Consider the following 20,435-nt stretch of genomic DNA (forward strand, 5'->3'; position numbering starts at 1 on the left):
ATGCTGGCCATGGAATCTGATTAGGATTCCCTCTCCTCCTCGTCCCTGACTCCCTCATGCTCTCACACTCAAAAAAAAAAAAAAAAAAAAAAAAAAAAAAAAAAAATCTTGGAGTGTATCCCAAGTCTCTGTTTTGTATGTGTGTGTGCATGCTAAAGCTTCCATATATGATTCCAGTATGCAACCAAAGTTGAGAATTGCTGCTATAAACTCAGAGCTTTCAATATCTCTCACTAGGACCAGAGTCCTTAGCCTAGAACATGGATGCCTGGGTCCCACCCCCAAGATTCTGATCCAGTGGGTCTGGAGTACAGTCTGAACACTGGGGCATTTTAAAGTTTACCAGGTGATCCTAACATATAGTCGGATTTCAGAACCACTGATATCCTTCTCTATTCACTTTACTGTCCACATTACTGCCAGATTAATCTTCAATGATGGCTCCAGTTGTATCATTCCCCACATTAGAAAATGTGTGATTATTCCTTATTTTCTATTAAACATAAACTTCTCTTCCCATAAAGAGTGGGTGCCTTTGAATCAATCAACTATCTTAGGCAGTCCTCTACCTATAACTTCATTCAAACTGGCCAGTTGGCTATTAACCAACCACACACATTGTTTTATGCCTTTGTTCTTTCATTAACCTTGATCCACTGTGCCTGGCAAAATCCTACCCATCCTTCAAGGTAACAACTCTTCCTCAGAGCCCTTCCTGATCTCCCTGTCCATGAGCAGAAAGCTACATGTGCAGCCCTGCATTCCCCATGGACCCCCAGAACAATGTCAGGAGCAGGAGAAGCACTCAGATTTTCGTTTCCAATTGTGTGGCTGCCATCCCCTCTCTAGGTTGCCTGTGGTGATGACATCTAACTCAAGTGCTCATGTACACCCACTGCCAAAATCAGTCAAGGATGTCACTCTGCCAGGCAATTATCAAGGCCAGTGAGGATTCCTGCAGAGATCTTAGTGGTCAAAGAACAAATGTAATTTTCAAGTCAGTAATAAGCTCCCTTCTTTTTGGATGAGGAACTAATACTATTTTCTAATCTTGTTTCTAAAACATGAAGCTAAACTAACAATAGCAGGAAGAGAAGGCTCTAGAGGATGAATTATGACAGTGAGCAGTGGATAAGGGGGTTCCATAAGATCCAGCAGAACCTTGCAAAGAACAGGTATGGAAAGGCAGTGGAGTTAAGTTCAATAGAAGGGGGGAGGGAACTCCCCAACCAATAATATTTTTTTCCAATAATATTTTTTAAGGAAAATCTAAAGTTGGTTATCCAGAAAAAGATAATAATGCTTGGTTTTGAACTATAAAAATCCATTACTCTTTTTGTCAAGGTACTCCTTTGAAGGAGAGTGCCTTCCTTACAAAGTGAATATCTTCCTAGCAATGGAATTCTGCAGTGCCTGAAATTATTTCAAACTAGTGGAGAATAATATGGTACAATGCTTACTGACACCTCTAAATGTGTGAGCAACTGAATGATCCACCTGAAAGTTTGCCTTTTAAAAGCCAGATAATTTAAGTCGATCCTTGGGATGTTTGACATGGGTTTTAGAGACAGTACTGGCTCACAGGAGAGAATGTGAGCAGATTATAAAGTCAGAGAGTTCTAAGGAGGGAGACACACTACCAGGGTCAGGCTGTTCTGGGGTCAAAAACTTTGAAAGATGACAAAGTTGGGCTGTCTAAAAGGATAATCAGAAAAGAATCTCATTTTCATGGACTGGATTGAGAATTTCATTTTCATGGACTGGACTGAGAGAGGATCCCAAATATTCAGAGTCCATCTCAACTTTAAGCTGCTTTGGGAATCTGGAACAGCTCTGTCTGATGAAATAAGAAGTCCCAAGTGGTGTTCTGCTGGGAACACAGGAATAGGAATTACAGACCAAGAGCCCAGGGCCTTCTGAAGCAAAGCTATTTTATTTTTAGATTATTGTTAGATGGGTTTTGGACCCAGGTTAACTGGCTCCCCAAATCTATGCTTAATAACACCTTGTTAAAATTCATTCTCTAAAAATCCTCTTTCAAAAATGGATAACCAAGCCTGCTTAGCTAGTTATGTTATCCTAATTAATTAGAGGTCCTGGATGGAAAAAGAAAATGACTAATTTAGGCTGATTGTAGTCTGTTTAGAAAGTGGCTTATTAGCAAATGGGTTAACGCCTGCACAGACTTCAGGAATAGCGGCTCCCAGACAAGATTCAGGTTCTCAAAAGGAGAAAAGGGACTGAAGTAACACAGAACAGAACCATTGGTGATGGACTGTCCTTCCCTCTGGCTCTGGGATAGACTGGTATGCTTGTTAACATGCATCTCTGCAGTCCAGAAATCTTATCTTATTACAGCTGATGGGAAAAAATAAAACAATTAGAAAAAGATAAGAAAAATAAATAATCAAAACTGACAAATCAGCTGCAAGGGGAAACTAAGAACTCTTAGTTAGCAGTAGGACACATAAGTGTGTGGGCATACATACTTTCAAGTTTCTTAAACAGAGATGATTTCCTTTGCTATAGAGAAGACATCAGCCCAGTTTTATACCAGGGCAGTGAAAGGCAAGGGTGGCCAGCAGGCAGGGACTGGAATCAGATTCAGGTTTCCTGTCAAACACACCCACTGGCTATCGCAAAATTGGTCCTTTCCCATGTCTTCTCCTTCCTTGTCATTTCCTACACAAGATAATTAAGACCTAAGGTGGGGACCCGACTTCCTTGAGGTCCCAAAGGTAGCTGCCAGCATAAGGACCATTGTCCCGGCCTTGCAAGTCTTGGGTGGTCATTCTCTCTGTACCCTGCCCTACCCCAGCAAGTCTTCCAGAGAGAACAGAGAGGGGTGTGATTTATCCTCTTTCATTCCCCTGGAGCTTAAGTGTGCTGCATTTCAGTAGCATTCTTCATGCCCACGGACAGCAGAGCTAGGCAGGACACTGGACAGTGGCAACAAAGCAGAAAATATTCAGCATGTCCCAGACATGCTAGTATTCTCTTCCTAGTATTAGGAAGACACAGATCTTCCTAGTATTCTCTGGGTCATAATTTCTGAACATTTAATAAAAGGATCCAGACTGACAGAGTATACACTTAAAAAAACCAAACAGGGGAATCTGGGTGGCTCAGTCGGTTAAGTGGCTGCCTTAGGTCATGATCCCAGGGACCTGGGATTGAGTCCCACATCAGGCTCCCTGCTCAAAGGGGAGTCTGTTTCTCCCTCTTCCACTCCTCACTGCTCTTGCCCTCCCTCTCTCTCTCAAATCTTAAAAAAAAAAAAAAAGGCTCAAAACATAAACTTTAATACAGTGTTGTTAGCCTTTTTGGCTCTTAAGGCCAAATGGTGTACTATCAGCCATTTTGCTCCATTCTCTATTTGGTTCTTTTTTTAAAAAAGAAAGACTTTATTTATTTGCAAGAAAGAGAGCACCTGAGTGCATGTGTGAGGGGGAGGGGGAGTAGAGGGAGAGGGACAAGCCGACTCTGCCCTGAGCATAGAGCCTTACCTGGGGCTCAATCCCACAACTCTGAGATCATGACCTGAGCTGAAATCAAGAGTTTGATGCTTAACCAACTCAGCCACCCAGGTGCTCCTGTTTGGTTCTTGTTTTACTTGCAACTTTGCTTTGCCCCTTCCTTAGTTCTTTGGTATATTTTTTTGATAGTTCTTCTGTTTCCTATTGCTTGGATAAACTACATGGGATGTAGCTCTTTAAAAGGGAAGAAAATATCCCAAAAGTGACCAAATAAGGGAAGCACACTAGAGGTTTGGAGGCAACCTGAGAGGAAAGGTCTATTAACCACACACCACAGCCACAAAAAAGATGGCCCCAAACAACCAGACAGCCTTAAGAAAGGTTTACAAATAGGTGGTTCTGCTTTCAAACCTGTGATGGGTCATGAGGGAAAGCTGGTTAGACTAACACCAGGCTATCAACTAAGGCTTCTTCCTTCTCTTCATTGCTCACTCTCCCACAGCAGAACACAGTAACCACACACATCAACAAGTATGAAGTGATGCTGGCAAAAAGTGAGCTTTTCTCTATTGGAGTCTAGAAAATAAAACCAATGACACGTAGAAGGGGTTGGCTGCTGCTTCCAAGGGAAGCTACTGAGAAGAAAAGAATAGGGCGGTGTCCAGTCAATTTTTCAGGAGTTAGAATGAGCACTGGCCCGTGCAGGTGGAGGGAGAGCCCCCTGAGGCAGCAGCACATGAGCTCAGCCAAAGGGGCCAGCCAACTCCACTGATGTGATGTGAGGACCTGGGTGAGGAACCAACATTTATTAAGGTTTCTCTTCTATCCACTCAGTCAAAACAGTCTTTTCAGATTATCTACCACACTCCTGGCCCCAGGCTATGTTCTGGAGCTTTAAGAAGAATTAAACTATTGTCCCTGACCTTGAGACTTCCTAGTCTGATGTGGAAGCTCCCAGACCCAACTTGCCATCATAACCCAGCATGCAGACCCCCCCCCCCCCCCCCCACTCTCCAGCACATGGCTAATGCACTGTGTGTGTTACTTGTTTTGATCTGTCTTCTCCATGAGAACGTCGGTTCCAGGAGCACCGGGATCTCTGCCTTTTTTGTGCGATGCTAGACCACCAGTACATAAGAGGTGCCTGGCAGGCAGAATGCTGTGCTGGTGCTCTATGAACATCTGTGGAATGCCTCAATGCCAATTATCTAAAATTAGAAACTGAATAAGTAACCTGGTAAACAACATGAAGGGTCATCCTATGTTCATGTTCACACAGGGTGGACAGTAATGGAGAATGAGCAAGTAGGCTTGTCATCTGCAAGCCCCAACACCAAATGCAAGAAATACAGAGCCGGACAGACAGATATGGGCCTGAACTCTAAGCTGGTGAGGCCAAATGCACAGACTTTTTCCCTTATGACCACCAAACATACTCTGCTTCCTAACACCTCAGCACTTTGCTTTATATATGTGGAAAATGAACTGGAAGTCCCCCATATTTAGTACTTTGGAAAAATGTCTGAAAGCAAGTTCTGAAACATCAGTCAAAAGTGTCACTTAACAGCATGCAGAGTGGTGGGGGATGAAGAATCACAAAACACTACCAGGACATATCCAAACTGTGCTGGCACTCCAGTGAGGAGGGTAGCTGGGGGGCTACTGAAGCCATTCTTACTTCTCTTTAAGAGACTTTGGGTGTTAAGACACAAGTATGCTAAGGAAGAGCAGACAGTTTAAAATGAGTTACTTCCTCTCATTGTACTGTTTGTTTGTTTTTTAACTTCCTGTTTCCTTCCCCTGACAACTGAACTCTAGTTACCCGCTGATACAGAACGTTTCACCTGTGAAAATGTACGGTTCCAAAGTCATCATACACAGAATGTTCCATGCATACACATTAAAATGGACTCCAGCTCTGTTGCTAAGAAACTGCAATAGGAAAGGGTTTTCTATCCTCTTCATTTATAAAATATCCACTTAGTCTATGGGAGAACAAATGCAATCTCTCAAGTTCCCTTGTGTCTTGTTCTCATTTTTTAAACGCACAGAGAAAGATGATGGAGGGCAGCTGAAAGTGTATGCTATCTCCATTTGTTTTACACGCCCTTGAAAATGAGATGGAAAACATGGTTTCAATAACCCACTGCTGTAGTGTTTATTAATCTTTCAAGCTGAAGATTCTCCCCAGTGCTCTCACACTTCAAGCAAAAATGAAAAATGTCCCATAAAAATTGCTCTTTGATTTTAAAAGATTATCCTAAGCAGCAAGGAATAACTCAGGGAATGCCTCTATTCAGTGTGGGGTTACTTCCCAGGTCTCTGCACTGCTCTGCATCGCCCCAAGGCCTGAACATGGACACAAGCATAAACATGGAACCCAAAGAACAGCACAATTTACTGCTAGATTTAAACAAAAATACCTAATATGGGGGCTGGGGGGGGGGTAAGGAACTTGAGAAACATATGGGTTAAAGAAAATGTGAAAAAAGAATGACCTTGTTTAGAAAAACAGGCATACCACCTTCTTTGACCACAGTTTACAGAGGAAGCCTAGAAAGCAATAAAGCCCTGTATGTAAAAGGCAAGGTGACTGCTGAATTTGTAGATTTAACCCAGAGGCAACTTCTATTGATGCGGGACTCGATCTCGAGACTCCAGGATCATGCCCTGAGCAAAGGCAGATGCTCAACCACTGAGTCACTCAGGTGTCCCTACTAAAGGATTTTAAAATATATTTCTCTTTACAGGTTGTTAAACAGTAGAACCTTCTGCAAACTGACAAAATTGATTGTCTGACACCAACTCTCCTGCACATATAATTGATTTTTAATTCACTGTCTCATTGTTGAATGGACTTGACAATAAACTCCACTCTTCACACTATCGATTTGTTTAAAAAAGGGTTTGATTCAAAGGCTGATGGGCGTCGATCATGGGAAAAATAATCCAATTTCATTAATATTTGAAGCATTATACAAATTTATTTGTATCTAAATTTTTCTCTTTTATTTATTTATTCCTCAAGATTTTATTTTTTAAGTAATCTGTACACCCAATGTGGGGCTCGAATTTACAACCCTGAGATCAAAAGTGGCTTGCTCTTCCAACTGAGCCAGCCAGGCACTCCTACATTTTCCTCGCTTCACACTAAGGAGTGATTTTTGCTATGGACCATAAGAACACATGAACGAGTAATATGTGTATTACGTACGTATAAATAACATGCTAACATTTATACGTCTCTTATCTTTCCTTATATCTCAGAATTAGGTTGTTCATAAGGGATGGTACCAATTATATTAAAATGAGAGGAAGGGTAATCAGTTGAGAGAAAAAGCTACTTCAATTCTATTTAAAATTTATTAAATACCTATTATGTGTTGCACTAAATACAGTGTATCTCTATTTCGGGTTCCAGGTGAACTATAAACATTCTCAGATTAAGATCTCTTACAAAAGTGAGAATTTCAATATAATGATTCAATTTACATAAGTTTACAAATACATAAACCAGTGTAGGTATATGAACAAAGACACGAAGAGAGCATGAAACCAGGAACGTGAGATGGTAGTGAGGTTTCAACCACCCTTTAATGTTTTCACAATGATGTTCTAACAAAGAAAATTCACATAAAATTTATAAAAGAAGAAAAAAAAATGAATGGGTTCATATTAGATGACCAACAGGATCTTCCTATTACCCACATTTTTTGAATGACTATATAATATGCTCAATAACTCTGGAAATCTGACCATTCCTAAAAATCAGTATCATACAACTAAAGCTTCCCCTATATTGAAAATATCCAATCTAAACACCAAGATTAAGGGACATCTTAAACTCAAAGGATTGTCACTGCAGGCTGAGGGCAGGGTGGCTGGCTCTCTTCCCCCTTGTCACTGTCCCCATCTGTGCTTTTGCCTCCACAACCTCCTGCTGCTACAGGACCTTAACTTTGGTTTTGCTGTGATTCCACTTTCTACAGCTGCTACACAAACAGTAAATAAAATTCATTGTATTTTTGCCCCACTAAGCAGCTCTGTCTTCTGCCACATCCAGATGCCTGGCTTAAAAAGAGTGAACAATAAAAACAATGTTTTCTCCAGCAGACATTCCAAAAAGGGCCTGACACAAAGGCATGTGAAGATGCTGTTGGGAGAGACACCATGCAGACAGCTGGTGTGTTCTGTGAAAGTAATTCCTTGACCAGCCAAATGGGTTCATTGGTTTACAAATATTCAGAAAATTAGTTTGCCATGTCATGTCAATTTTAAAGAAGGATTTTCATTTATATTTATGATAATGCTGAGCTTTAAATTGAAGGACAGTTTAGATGTTTTAAAATTTATGAATTTGTAAATCCAAATACATGGCCAATTAAAGTTTACCACCATACCACAGATTAACTAGCTATGAATAAAAATTTTAGAGATTATTTGTATCTAGGTTGTTCACTCAAAGTATTACATCAAAATTGGTATGAAATATTTAAAGGGAAGCATATTTCCAGATAAAAGCTACAGTTACCATGAAATGGAATGCTCTGTGGGAATTTCAAAAGCAACAAAACCTTTACCTTTATGGAACACCTGGAATTTTGCTGAAAGCTACTTCAACATGAAAATAATTTCCAAAACAAACAAAGCCAAGTGGATGGGAAGCAAAGGGTAAAGTGCATAGCTCAGTGGAGTACCCAATCTTACAACCTTGCAAGTCAGGCCAAACTCCACAAGGAAAATGCAGGCCCAGAATTTTAAAAAGAATTCAATTAGCATCCCCAGTATTTCCATAATCAACAGCTGAATGCTAATTAAGAGCACAGCATCAAGCAGCAATGGAATCCCAGTGCAATAAGCAACAGCACAGCAGCAGCAAATGCTACTACCTTCAGCTCGCATGCATAAATAAGCAGAATTAATAACTACCCGAGCATGGAAGGGTGACTTAATCTGTTTCGATTAGGTGCAGTTCAGCCTGGGGCCTTTGTGTTATATTTAAATGTGTTCATCATGTTTAATTAAAAACCTAATAATCTAGAGTTTCTTTTTTTCTTTTTTTTTTTTCTTTTAAGTTCTGATCAGTATTTTTCTCTGGTTCTCTTCGTAAGTTCTACTGATTTAAATGGCTTCCTGAAATGGAACAAAATTTTTAGCATAATGTAAGTGAAACTGGTTAACTGTCCATACAACTCCCAAATGTAGCAGCCAGCCATTTACTTTGGCTCCATCCAACTGACCTAGCATTTCTTCCAAACTGCCTCTCTGATCTGACCCAGTTTATTTAGCCTCAGAGACTGCCTTGAGCTAGCTACCAATGTGTTTCTCAGTCATTCAACTAAAGCAGAGTGCAACTGTCATTCTCTGGCCTGGAATTTGACAGAAATTGCCCCAAATCTGGCATCTGTTCCACAAGATTTAAAGTGTCTCAGCCCCAAAGAAATTTCAGTAAGAAATACCATATCTATATATACACAAGTTGTCAAAGGAAGCACGAAAAGAAAATATAAAATGAAAGGCCTCCCACTGTGTAATTTTGAGGCCTAAAATTTCAAGAATTAGTGATTATCTGAAAGACCTAGGATGAAGAAGTTGGATGGTGTTATCATTAATAATATGGAAATGTTTTTCCAAAAGTAAAACTTCTAAGGTTAGCTTTGGGTGCATGTAAAAGTTTTTCTCTAATGCATAATTATTAACTATTACAAGTTTTAAAATGCTAGATTGAGGACAATCTTAATTATGGTAAAGAATCGTTAAAAACAGTAATCTTGAATAAAGAGTTGTCAATATTCTTCAAGCCTCTCTAAGACAAAGACATTCTCTAGCAGACACTATTCTCACCATCAGTAAGTACTCACTCTTAAGAAGTTTACCAACTAGGAGGGCAATCACTTGAAAATAAAGACTGTGAGGAACAGAGATGGTGATGGTGGAAGAAGAAAGTGAGGGGCAAGCTACCAACAAATATGGCAAGCAGGAGAAGCAGCTCAGAAGAAGGTATGATCACGACAGGCTGGGCCCAGGAACTGTTCTAAACCTTGAGGGGTGGTGAGGGTTTGGTTTGGCAATATCAGGAGAGACTCATCTGGTCAGGGAGCAGTGCACCTGCTGGGATCACAGCACACACAGGCTGCCAGCTTGTAGCATGGTGGGGGGTTCACAATGGCAGGTGCTCATTCTACCAACCCTTGCACACACGTGGAGTACTCAGTTCATATAAACGTAATGGAAAATAACTTCATTGACAGTGCTGCAGTTTGATTAAACTGATATACTGGAGGCAATGATGCTTAAAAATAACTAAAATGTCCAAAGACACAGAAAACTGCGGGGGGGGGAGGGGGGTGTAGGCCCATGTACTTATTTTAGTCACTTGCTTTGCTTACTCCTATGATTCCCAGGGTGAGAAAATGTGGGGAATTTAACAGAAGGGGCCGCATACACACAGCAGGTTATGTTCTCACAGCCAAAACCAGAGGCCCTCGAGTTTCTGTGCCTTCTTGCCACATAAAGCTAGTCAAAGAATTGACTTGGGTAAGTTCATGAGAAGCTCCTTTCAGCCTATCAATGATTCAATCCCTCTTTCTCATTCACCTTTGAGGTTTTAGAAAGTGAAGCTGAACTTCCTATAAATAAGGGAACCGTTTGATCCCTGGGTTCTGCAAAGACTGGATGATTGACAGCACTTTTCTCAAAACCTCCTTAAAACAAGAAGCAAAGATGACAAAAATGAGTCCAAACGACAAGGATTCATTCAGCTAAGGATCATGACCATGTACTCAGAATGTGCAGCATTTTGGAGTCGTGTTTCATTTTTCAAAAGAAAGCCAGGCCTTTCCAACATGTGAGCCTCCCCTTTCCGTCCTGCGGTCTGCTACCAGGCCCCAGGCGACGGCAGTAGCAGCAGGGACACAGTCCACACTGTGCCCAAGAGAAGCAAGTGCTGCAGGGAAAGGAAGGCAGCTGTCTTTTAAGTGGGAGTCCTTAAATCCCAGGGGGAAGGCCAGGCTGCAGGAGAAAGCATGGGAGTTCCCTGGTTGCTGAGGAGCCCGGGGTGCAGGTGAGCAAGGGCCCTGGCTGGGAGGCCCCCGGATAAACAGCCTTTCACACACTCTTTCCATCCTTTCCCCCTACTCATCTTTCTTCCACCAAGGCTGTTTGAGGAATCTTGAATTTTTAATCAATCAAAATTCTCCTTTCCTTCTAACAAAAATGGGTCCACAGTGAGAAACAACATCTGACTTGACAAAACAAACAAATCTCACATTTTTACTCTGTGACTATCTGAACAATAACAAATGTTTAAGAGGTTTCTGACCCTTTACTGATCATATAAAGTTTTTAAATATTTAATTTCAAGACAGGAGCACCAATGTCACACACCTGATCAGCCACAGGTGTCAATGGATTCCTGAAAAGGCTCTCCCCTAAGTAAACCCTCAGGGGCCACTTCAGTCCCTCCCTGCGGCCTCCTGCTCCACACTTTGCCCCTCCCACCTGCCACCCACACACAGCCTTTACTCCAGCAAACCCACTGGCTTCTTGCTCTGGCAGTACACACCCAGGATCTCACCACTTTTCTCCCACACTGCTGCCATGGTCTTCAATCACTGGTCTCTGGCCTGGATGCCCGAAATTGCCCTGGAGGCCCACATTTGACTCAGGCCAAAGTGTGCCCCACCAGCAGATCAAGTTAACCCTCTGCTCAGAATCTGCCGGCACAGAGCAAAGAGCAAGGCGCCATGGGTTCACAGGCCACACGTGACCTACCCTCTGCAGTCTCCCTCCCACTCCAGTCACGTTCCTGTCTACTTCTTGACCATACCAGGGGCCAGATTTCTCTTCCTCTCAACTTAGGGCCCCTGTTCCAAAAGGCGTGCCTCTGCACTATGGTCTCTGCTCAAATGGATCTTAATTAGGCTTTTCCTCAGCCCCTTAAGAAAGATAACACCTCACCCAGTCTATCCCCCACCTTCGTTACCTACTCTACTCTCCTCGGCTCATATATGTACCACCACTTGACATTTACTGATTTGGATGGTCTCTCCTCTTAAAACATAAGCCTCAGGAAGAGGGACCTTTTGTTCTTGATAGTGCTCCTAACAAAGCACCTGGCACACAGTAAGTATGTAACAAATACTACCAGCTGAAAAAACGAAAGAGCAAGATCAGGAAAGCACATAAAGTTTCTAAACACTCTTTCTTAACGTATTTTAAAATATCAGCGACGAACTTATAATCAATGTGTCTATCAGCGCCAGCCTTCATCTTAATTTCTTTCAATGTAAAGGGCAAATGTCAAGTAGTAACACTCAAACACAAGACTGTATTTGCAAAAGCACAAGTAATTTGTAAGTCTTTTATGGCAATACCTTTCAGAAGTCACAAGATGGGAATGTAGCTTAATGAGAATTCGGTCTGCTGGGACAGAAATCCATGAGTATTCAAATCTGTACTTGTGGGCACATATTTTATCTCCCCACCTTCTTTGATAGACCATAATGACATAATGAATATGAAAGATTCACTGTATTTATATAATCAGGTCTATGCTTCCTGCAAGTCACTGGCTCCACTCTAGGTTATCACCTGGTTTACAAATGCTTGTGTCTTAAAATAAGGAGGTATTCAAAAGCTGGCTTGCTAAAACCAGCCAAGCAATACTACCAATCTCATCTCTCTTTCCATGAAACCTGAGAAAATCCTTCCCACTAAGCTTACCAAGATCAAGCCTCCCTGTACAATTATGAGGCTTGAAGGCTCCTTCCTTTGACTAACAGATGCCACGGCCAGTCCCCAGAGAAGCAGAGAGGGCACACATTTAAGAAGCAAACACCCTGATGACCCTGGCCACAAGGCTGCTCCCATCCACACTTACCACTTCATCCTCCGTCCAGCACTTTTCAATCAGTTTGGGCACAGGCTTCTTTACCAGGCGCTGCAGGGCTTTGCCAGCATCATAGCCACTTTCATGTAGCTAAAACAACAACAACAATTTTAGTTAGTTAAGTGTGCCAAATAACAGGTCTGGCAGCCAATCAATAAAAGAGAAGTCCTGCATTTGTTCCAGCAGAAGAATCATGGAATGGGCACATTCATCCGCAAGAGAATTCGTTCTTATCCAATCGCCCTCTGATCCCAGTACCAGCTGTTCTGGGAAAGGGAAGCAGGGAAGGCAGAGCTTAATTTTGGCAAGAACAGGAAGAGGATTCAGAACAACAGTAACAAACACTTAGTGAACATCTGGCCAGGCACAGCGGTGAGTGAGCACATTCTGTGTACACATTATCTTTCTTAATCCTATGAGGAAGGTATTCTCTCATTTAAGCTTATGTGTTAGGAACTATAGTCACCCCATTTTATGGATGAGGAAACTGAGGCATAGAAAGGTCAAACAAACAAACAAACAAACAAAAAGAAAGGTCAAACAAAGGTGCTCACCACACTAACCCAGCAGGTGGTAAAACCAGGACTCCAGCCAAGTGTGATTCCCACCCACTGTTGTCCCATATAAAGCGGTTCACAGAATTATGTTATTTCCCTTTAGCATTTCTGAAGTCTTTCAACTGTAGTAACTTCACTAAAAAAAATTCAGGTACCTGAACTATAAAAGCTTTTTAATGAAACTGTATAACAGTATACTAACTGTTCAGCCTGTGAATGAAGATGCTGGTTTAGCTACACATTCCTTCTAGGACCAGACTTCTCTCTCATCAAAAGTAATAAACTTACTCCACTTCATATCCTTTCCAACCCCAGGCAGTGCCTGACACCACTCGCCTTCTCTATCTTGCAAAGACATTCCTTTCTTGGTTCATGTGACCCCAATCTGCTTTTAGTTCCAGAGTTTCAACTTGCAGATGATGGAATCAAGTAGTAGATAGAAAGATCCTCTTGTTTAATCGACCTTCCCCAACTGTGGCTGTCCATTGAAAATTCTCACCGGAAATCTGGCTTTCCTTTACAGATCTTGTTCTCTGCCACAAGAATCCGTTTCGGTTAAGACCTTATTTCCAGTGCCTAATAGTCCGTAGCATATGTAGATCCAAAAGAACTACTGATTAAATTAATAAATGCCTTTAACTATTGTCCCTACGTAAACTTCACCCAAATCTAAATCACAAGTTGATTTGAATTCATTCAGCCATATATTGACTAAGTGCCTATTGCTTTCTAGGGAATGTACTAGACCCTGGGCATACAGCAGTGACCGAAACAGGCAAAGGCATCCCTGCTCTCATGGAGTGGACCTTCCAATCTTCTCACTATGCTTCAATCCTTTATTTGAACAATTTACCACCATCAGCTGCAACTCAATACAAATAAGGTCCTGGGTGGCTCAGCAGTTGAGCATCTGCCTTTGGCTCAGGGCATGGTTCCGGGGTCCTGGGATCTGAGTCCCACATCAGGCTCTCTGCGAGGAACCTGCTTCTCCATCTGTGTCTCTCTGTGTGTCTCTCACAAATAAATAAATAAAATCTTAAAACAAGTAAGTTCCAAACCTTGGTAGCCCGCGGTTTTTATTTTCATGAAACTCTCAAACTCCTAGGGATGTATTATGGGGACACAATACATATGAGATAACAAGATCAAGGAGACAATAGTTAATTGCTACCATGGAGGTGTAAGTAAAGAGCTACAGATCCACAAAAGGAGACAGTGCTGTTTCTCCCCTCTTTAGTAGAAGACTCATAAGAAGGATGTACAGATTGCCTTCCTAATAACTGCTACAGATCCAGGGCTTGGCATATAGTAAACCTGCAGTAAATATCTGTTGAATAAATTAAAATAATATTTGAAATATTAAGTCTCAAGTCTCTCTTCTAACTATTCATTGCTATTGGAAGGGATATTACAAATATCCATTTTCACTGCTCAGAGAAACAGTATTAAAAATGAAAATTTCCGGGTGCCTGGGTGGCCCAGTCAGGTAAACATTTGCCTTTAGCTCAGGTCATGATCTCAGGACCCTGGGATCTCTGCTCAGCAAGGGTGGGCATGGGGGGAGTCTGCTTCTCCCTCTCCTCTTCCCCCTACTTGTGTACTTTCTCTATCAAATAAATAAATAAAATATTTTTTTAAATTAAAATTTCCTGAATATTCTCAAAGTCTGGAAGACCCCAATTTATTTTAAATCCAGGTCCAAGGAAGATATGTGTCTGTATGTTAACTAAAACAGTAAATCTATCTTAAAACAAAACACCTATGGCAACAATCAATGTTGGATTCTGGTTTTTATTTTTAAAGTTTTTTTTTTTTTTTATTTGACAGAAAGCACAAGCAGGGGGAGTGGCAGGCAGAGGGAGAGGGAGAAGCAGACTCTCCGCTGAGCAGGGAGCCCAATGTGGGGCTCAATCCCAGGACCCTGAGATCATGACCTAAACTGAAGGCAGATGTTTAACCAACTGAACCACCCAGGCACTCCTGGATTCTGTTTTGATTCTGTATTTCTGTGTGTGTGTGTGTGTGTGTGTGTGTAGAGAGAGTATATGCACTGTTATGAATGCTAGATACTGACTTACATGTTTTCATAACATTCATCATTAGACTTTAAAAAAATATTATAAATATCATACTAAATAAATGCTAAAATATTTGAAAGCTGCCCAATCTAAACTTCTTTCAGCAGTATAGAAAGATGAAAATAAAGTTAGATTTTCAAACTTTGCTCCAATATCTAAACCAAGCAGATATAGGTCAAGTTCTATAATATAACAAGAATCTATAATATGAGCTTAATGTCATGGACTGTAACTGAATAAAAGGAAAAACTGAATACCTATTTAATTTTTTTAAAGCACATATTATAGTGATAATTTGAAATCAATTCAAGTTGACCAAATCATAAATTCTTAATAAAAAGCTTATGGAGAATTAACATTTCTTAAGCGGTAATTATAGTATATGGGAGTAATTATGAAGAACATGATGAAAATCCACGGATTCTGGAGCTAAACTACCTGGATTCCAATTCTAGCTCTATTACGTACTAGGTGTAGGAGCTCAGGCAAGTTACTTGTCCTCTCTGGGACTTAATATTGTCATCTTTAAAAATGAGTATAACAACGTCTACTTCTTAGGATATTATGAGGATAACGTTAGAAAACACATGTAAATTGCTAAGAACTGCACCTGGCACATCATATGCTAAATGAGTATTAGTAATTTATTTTTAAAAGGAAAGAGAGGGAAAAAAAAAGGAAGCAGTCTCTACTCAATTTTCATCAATTTTCTAGATTAGATAGTAGCCTTTCCACAGAGAGGGGGTAAAAAACTATTAAGCTATAAACAATACCACTTATGTTTCACATACTCATTTCAATAATTTTTGAAATTTGACTAAAACTCTGGTACAGTACACTGAAAAAAAATTTAAAATTTTAAATCTTATACGGCTGGTAGGAAATTACTCATAAGAACACAGGCCTGGGATCCTTGGGTGGCGCAGCGGTTTGGCGCCTGCCTTTGGCCCAGGGCGCGATCCTGGAGACCCAGGATCGAATCCCACGTCAGGCTCCCGGTGCATGGAGCCTGCTTCTCCCTCTGCCTGTGTCTCTGCCTCTCTCTCTCTCTCTCTCTCTCTCTCTCTCTCTCTCTCTCTGTGTGACTATCATAAATAAATAAAAATTAAAAAAAAAAAAAAAGAACATAAGGCCTGTTCCAAAAGTGAACTGCCAATTGAAATTAAATCAATGTCATTAATCCCTGTGCCATTCCTGACTTTTTGGTGAACTAAGGATGGCTTTGAATGAGTGCTGGAAGAAATGTTCTGAATAATTTGTTGAACTTTTGGTTGTTTGGTTTATTAGAAAAGCCATCCAGGGCATGCAGGACACTCTCAGTTAAATTTCTAGTGTAAGCTGCTTCTTTGTCCCCTAAACATATCCCAGCATTCACACTTCCTTCACAAATCTTTATTTCACATCACACTTTCCCCTCAAGAAGCTGTTGCAATGTATGTGTGGTAACCTGTGCTTCCTTCCGCTACTCTGTTCTCTAAATAATGGCTAACTCCCTCTCTTTTCATTTGATCCATTGTCTGCTTGTCCTCTTAAAATATTCTTGTTCCTGACCTTTCCATGGTATCAGCCCAATAAATATTTAGTGTCTATTTCTCCCACCCCTCTACCAAGACATATTTGAAAAGTCAGAGGTATGGGATTATTTACTAACAGTGATGAAATATTTACTGAACAAATGGAGTTAGGGTATTATTGTTGTACTGTCATCAATAATTCATAAAAGCTAGTCCAACAGCCAGGTCAAGGGGTGGCTGTGCTATGCCCTTTTCCTAAGGGAACCCAGCTACACCTCTCCACACCATCACATTCTTCTGAATGTTATAAACATGTATTTCTACTTTCTAGGAATCTTGTCTGAGAACATTCTGAAAGTTTTACATCTTTATAGAAACACTTTAATTATCCTTTATTAAAGATATACTTTTAACATCTAAAAGTTGTTATGGCCCTCGTAGCTACACAAAAATGAAGATTATGTTTTGAGCACTTTGGGAAAATTACTGGAGCTCAGGACATCCTTCGTTCCTTCCACAGATATTTACCGAGTGCTAACCTGTGCCAGATAGTACTCTAAGTGCCAGGAAGATACACAGATAATGGCCATCAGAAATGTAGGAGTGAGAATGGTGTAACCTGTGAGAGGCTCTGTAAAGTACTAGTCTTGTATAACACGTCTATGTAAATCTCACATTCAAACTCCAGGGGTCCTCACAGGGTGGCTACCACCTTCTTCAGTCTATGTATCAAGCAACATGTAAGCCCTTCTAAAAGAAGGATGGTTTTCTAGATGATTATGAAGATTTTCTATCTTCAGACTGGAGCCAAAATAATGTTTGAGGAAGAGCTAAACTGGGTATTTCAACTGTATTCCTTATGTATATTAGAATTAAATTTACCAAAATATTGGTTGCCTTAAATATCTAAAAATTGTCATTAAAAACATTCCTCTCTAATATAGCATCAAGTTCTAACAAAATAATTTCATTTTGTGGAAAACATTATGTGGGTTTCAAATTTTAAACAACCAATCACAACCATAGGACACATCTGTACAGTCAAGAAATTCAGTGCAAGCTTTACCTCATTATCGCTGAGGTAAAAAGGTCCTTTAATGTGAATAAAATTTTCTACCATTTCCCCAGAGAAGCCTGTCCAAAGAAATTACAATGAAGATGGGGGGTGGGGAACCCTCAAAATGACTTACAGCTTCACTTTGTAGTCTTGGAAAAGCAATTAAAGTAAGAAAAGTAAACCCTTTTGTTCATTTTGCAACCAAGCAGGGTTGGTAAAATCTGGGATTAAATGTGATTTTAATGTAGAGTACAGTAAACTGTACTATTTTGGAGTTGACTGGGAAAGATCATCACAAATTGCAGGAACGAAGATACAACATCATTACTCAACCAGCTTCCAATGTTTACAAGCTATTGATGGGAGAAGCATTTAGTTCTCACACCATTCCCATCACCATGCCAGCCACTAAAGCAGGATGTCATTCAGCAGAAACCACTGTTTTCAAATTCATCATCCCAGGGATGTGTGTGCATATAACCCAATGACCATGGAGGCATATACTTCTAAATCTGCTGCTTCCACATCACTGAACTGGAAGTCTACACTTCTACACAAGCAAAATCTGTCTTCCCCTAAACCACAGGTCAATATCCAGGAAATTTGATAACAAAATGGTAATACTTCATCAGTCCCCCAGCCTTTCAAGTCACTGTCAAGGAACCATCTCTGTTTTGCTGTTTTGCTGTTTTTGCACCAGTTTGGTCTTTGGTGCCCTGGGCTTGTGCCATATAATCTTTAGGCTATGTTTTTTCCTTCACTTTTGGTTTGTTCACTGTGAGGTAGCAAGCAGAACTCTTCCCTTATTAGGTGTGTCTAGCACCCCCTACCACACCATCCAGTGCCCATAAGATCCAGTGGGACGTCTCAGCATCAAACACTGTGGCATAAGTGAACCAGCAGAGTGGACTTGGTGGTGCAATTTGGTGCTAAAAACAAGAACAGCTTGGGTAACACAATCTCCTGGTTTGGTACAAATGAAACCGCTACACTGAATCCACTGAGCCAAAGACTATGATACCACATGTAATTGGATGCATTTAGCCAGTTGCACAATGCATATGTGCCCAGCAGCCCCTTCTATATAAACCATCCCACAGTCAATGCCTTCTTGTTAATACCTAGTGAACACAGCACAGGATTTGAGACAGGAGACGGATTTTGTTATCAGGTTTGTCACAAACTGGCTGAGCTGAGGTTTTCATCTATCAAATGGGCCTAAAACCACTATCCCTCAGCTGTGTCAAAAGACAATGGAAGGGATGAAATCAGATACAATGTGACAAGATATGTGAAATGTCAAAAAGCTACAAACTATACTGGCATCATCACAGGGAATCAAATTTTACACACACATCTCTTAGCAAAGACTACTCAACAACTAGAAGTTCCACAGATCATCTACTATACAGTGCTGGTGAGGATACACCCTCTATGGTCTCGTTAAGCTTCTGACCTCTCCCTGATTAGCAGGAAGAAAGGATCATGCCCGAAGAAGAAAAACACATTTCTGCATAATTGCCCAAGTTAAATGTGCTACTCGCACTTTGCCTGACAAATCATTCTCTGCTTATTACTTTCTATAATTTAATATATATAAGTGCTTTACTGGCAAGCTTCTTGAAAGAATAAATAATACTTAATGACTGCCTACAGTTTAATTAACTCATGATTGAACTTCTCATGGATTGCTATAAACATTAAATTATATCCTTCCTCAAAGCTGCCATAGATGGAGATCCAGTTTCAAGCTTTAGCTCTCCTGCCTTAAACAGTTTTGAAATTTCAGCAAATCTGTATATAGGACAGAGGTGAGAGAATAAACCTTACTGCCTAGTTATAAAGTATGTTATTTTATATAGCAAGGACAAGGTCTTAATTTAATAAGACAGAAAATGTGCACATGTCCAAACACCTCATTTATATTACAGCAATCATTAAGCATCTCAGGATCTCAGGCAGTCTTATTAGCACAAACTCTGTGTATAACCACAAGGCTTCAAGTTTCTGCCCTGGCTTCTCATCTCAGCTGCCGTTTTCCGTCTGCGTGATGTTGCAAATAAATTTTCCTTTTGGCATGGCTCAGCTGTCAGGCACCTCTGTTCTATAATGAACCCATGAATTATATCTCCCTGCTCTGACATCTCTGGTCTCACACATCAAAATATTGTTCTTCAATTGTAATTTATAACTTAATTTAAATGTCCCTTTTACTGTGACCTTTTTAGATCAAATGGCATTGCATCTGGCAGTTTCTCCTACCTCAAAGCATCCTTTTGCAATTACAGCCATCATAATAACTGTAAAAAAAGCCTATCTGAGTTAGAGTGCATTCATGCTAAATACTAAATAATTGCAGTCCATTAAGAACAATATTAGATTTAAAAGTCTTTTGCCATATGAAATATGTTTATTTGCAAGAAACTGCCAAAATAGCTTAGAAAGAGGAAAAAAGTGGGATTTGGAAAAGATGTTAAAGTTCTTTATGAAGTTTTAATTATTTCAACTATTAACATAAATGAGAAAGATCTTGAAGAAATCTAAGACAAAACTTTAAAAAATTTCTTATAATCCATAATTTATAGATATCAATATGTTCCGTTCCATCACCAATGAACTAGTCAAGCTCAAATATGGTACATATATGCATTAAAAAACTAGAATTGAAACTAAGGCACAGTATTTATTTTTGTTTGGCCACTATCATTCCAAATGATGCTTTTAAGCACTAAGAAAGCTAAATTTGTATAAATGTTCTTATGGGAACACATTTTAAAGATAACAGCAAATGGGCACCTGGGTGGCTCAGTTTGGTGAAGTGTCTCCTTTGGCTTAGGTCATGATCTCAGGGTCCTTGGATCAA

General features: G+C 40.3%; 1 protein-coding gene across 13 annotated transcripts in view; it reads right to left on the reverse strand.

Moving 5' to 3' along the window:
- RERE (arginine-glutamic acid dipeptide repeats) overlaps nucleotides 1–20,435 on the reverse strand; it is a 403,339-nt gene that overhangs the window by 78,012 nt on the left and 304,892 nt on the right. For all 13 annotated transcript variants that reach the window (XM_026005078.2, XM_072731205.1, XM_072731211.1 and 10 more), the window contains one exon: nucleotides 12,358–12,456. In XM_026005078.2, the coding sequence (XP_025860863.1) occupies nucleotides 12,358–12,456 (99 nt within the window). The remainder of the gene's footprint in view (nucleotides 1–12,357; nucleotides 12,457–20,435) is intronic.

The sequence above is a fragment of the Vulpes vulpes genome, chromosome 12 (assembly GCF_048418805.1).
Source record: "Vulpes vulpes isolate BD-2025 chromosome 12, VulVul3, whole genome shotgun sequence".
Lineage (NCBI taxonomy): Eukaryota > Metazoa > Chordata > Mammalia > Carnivora > Canidae > Vulpes > Vulpes vulpes.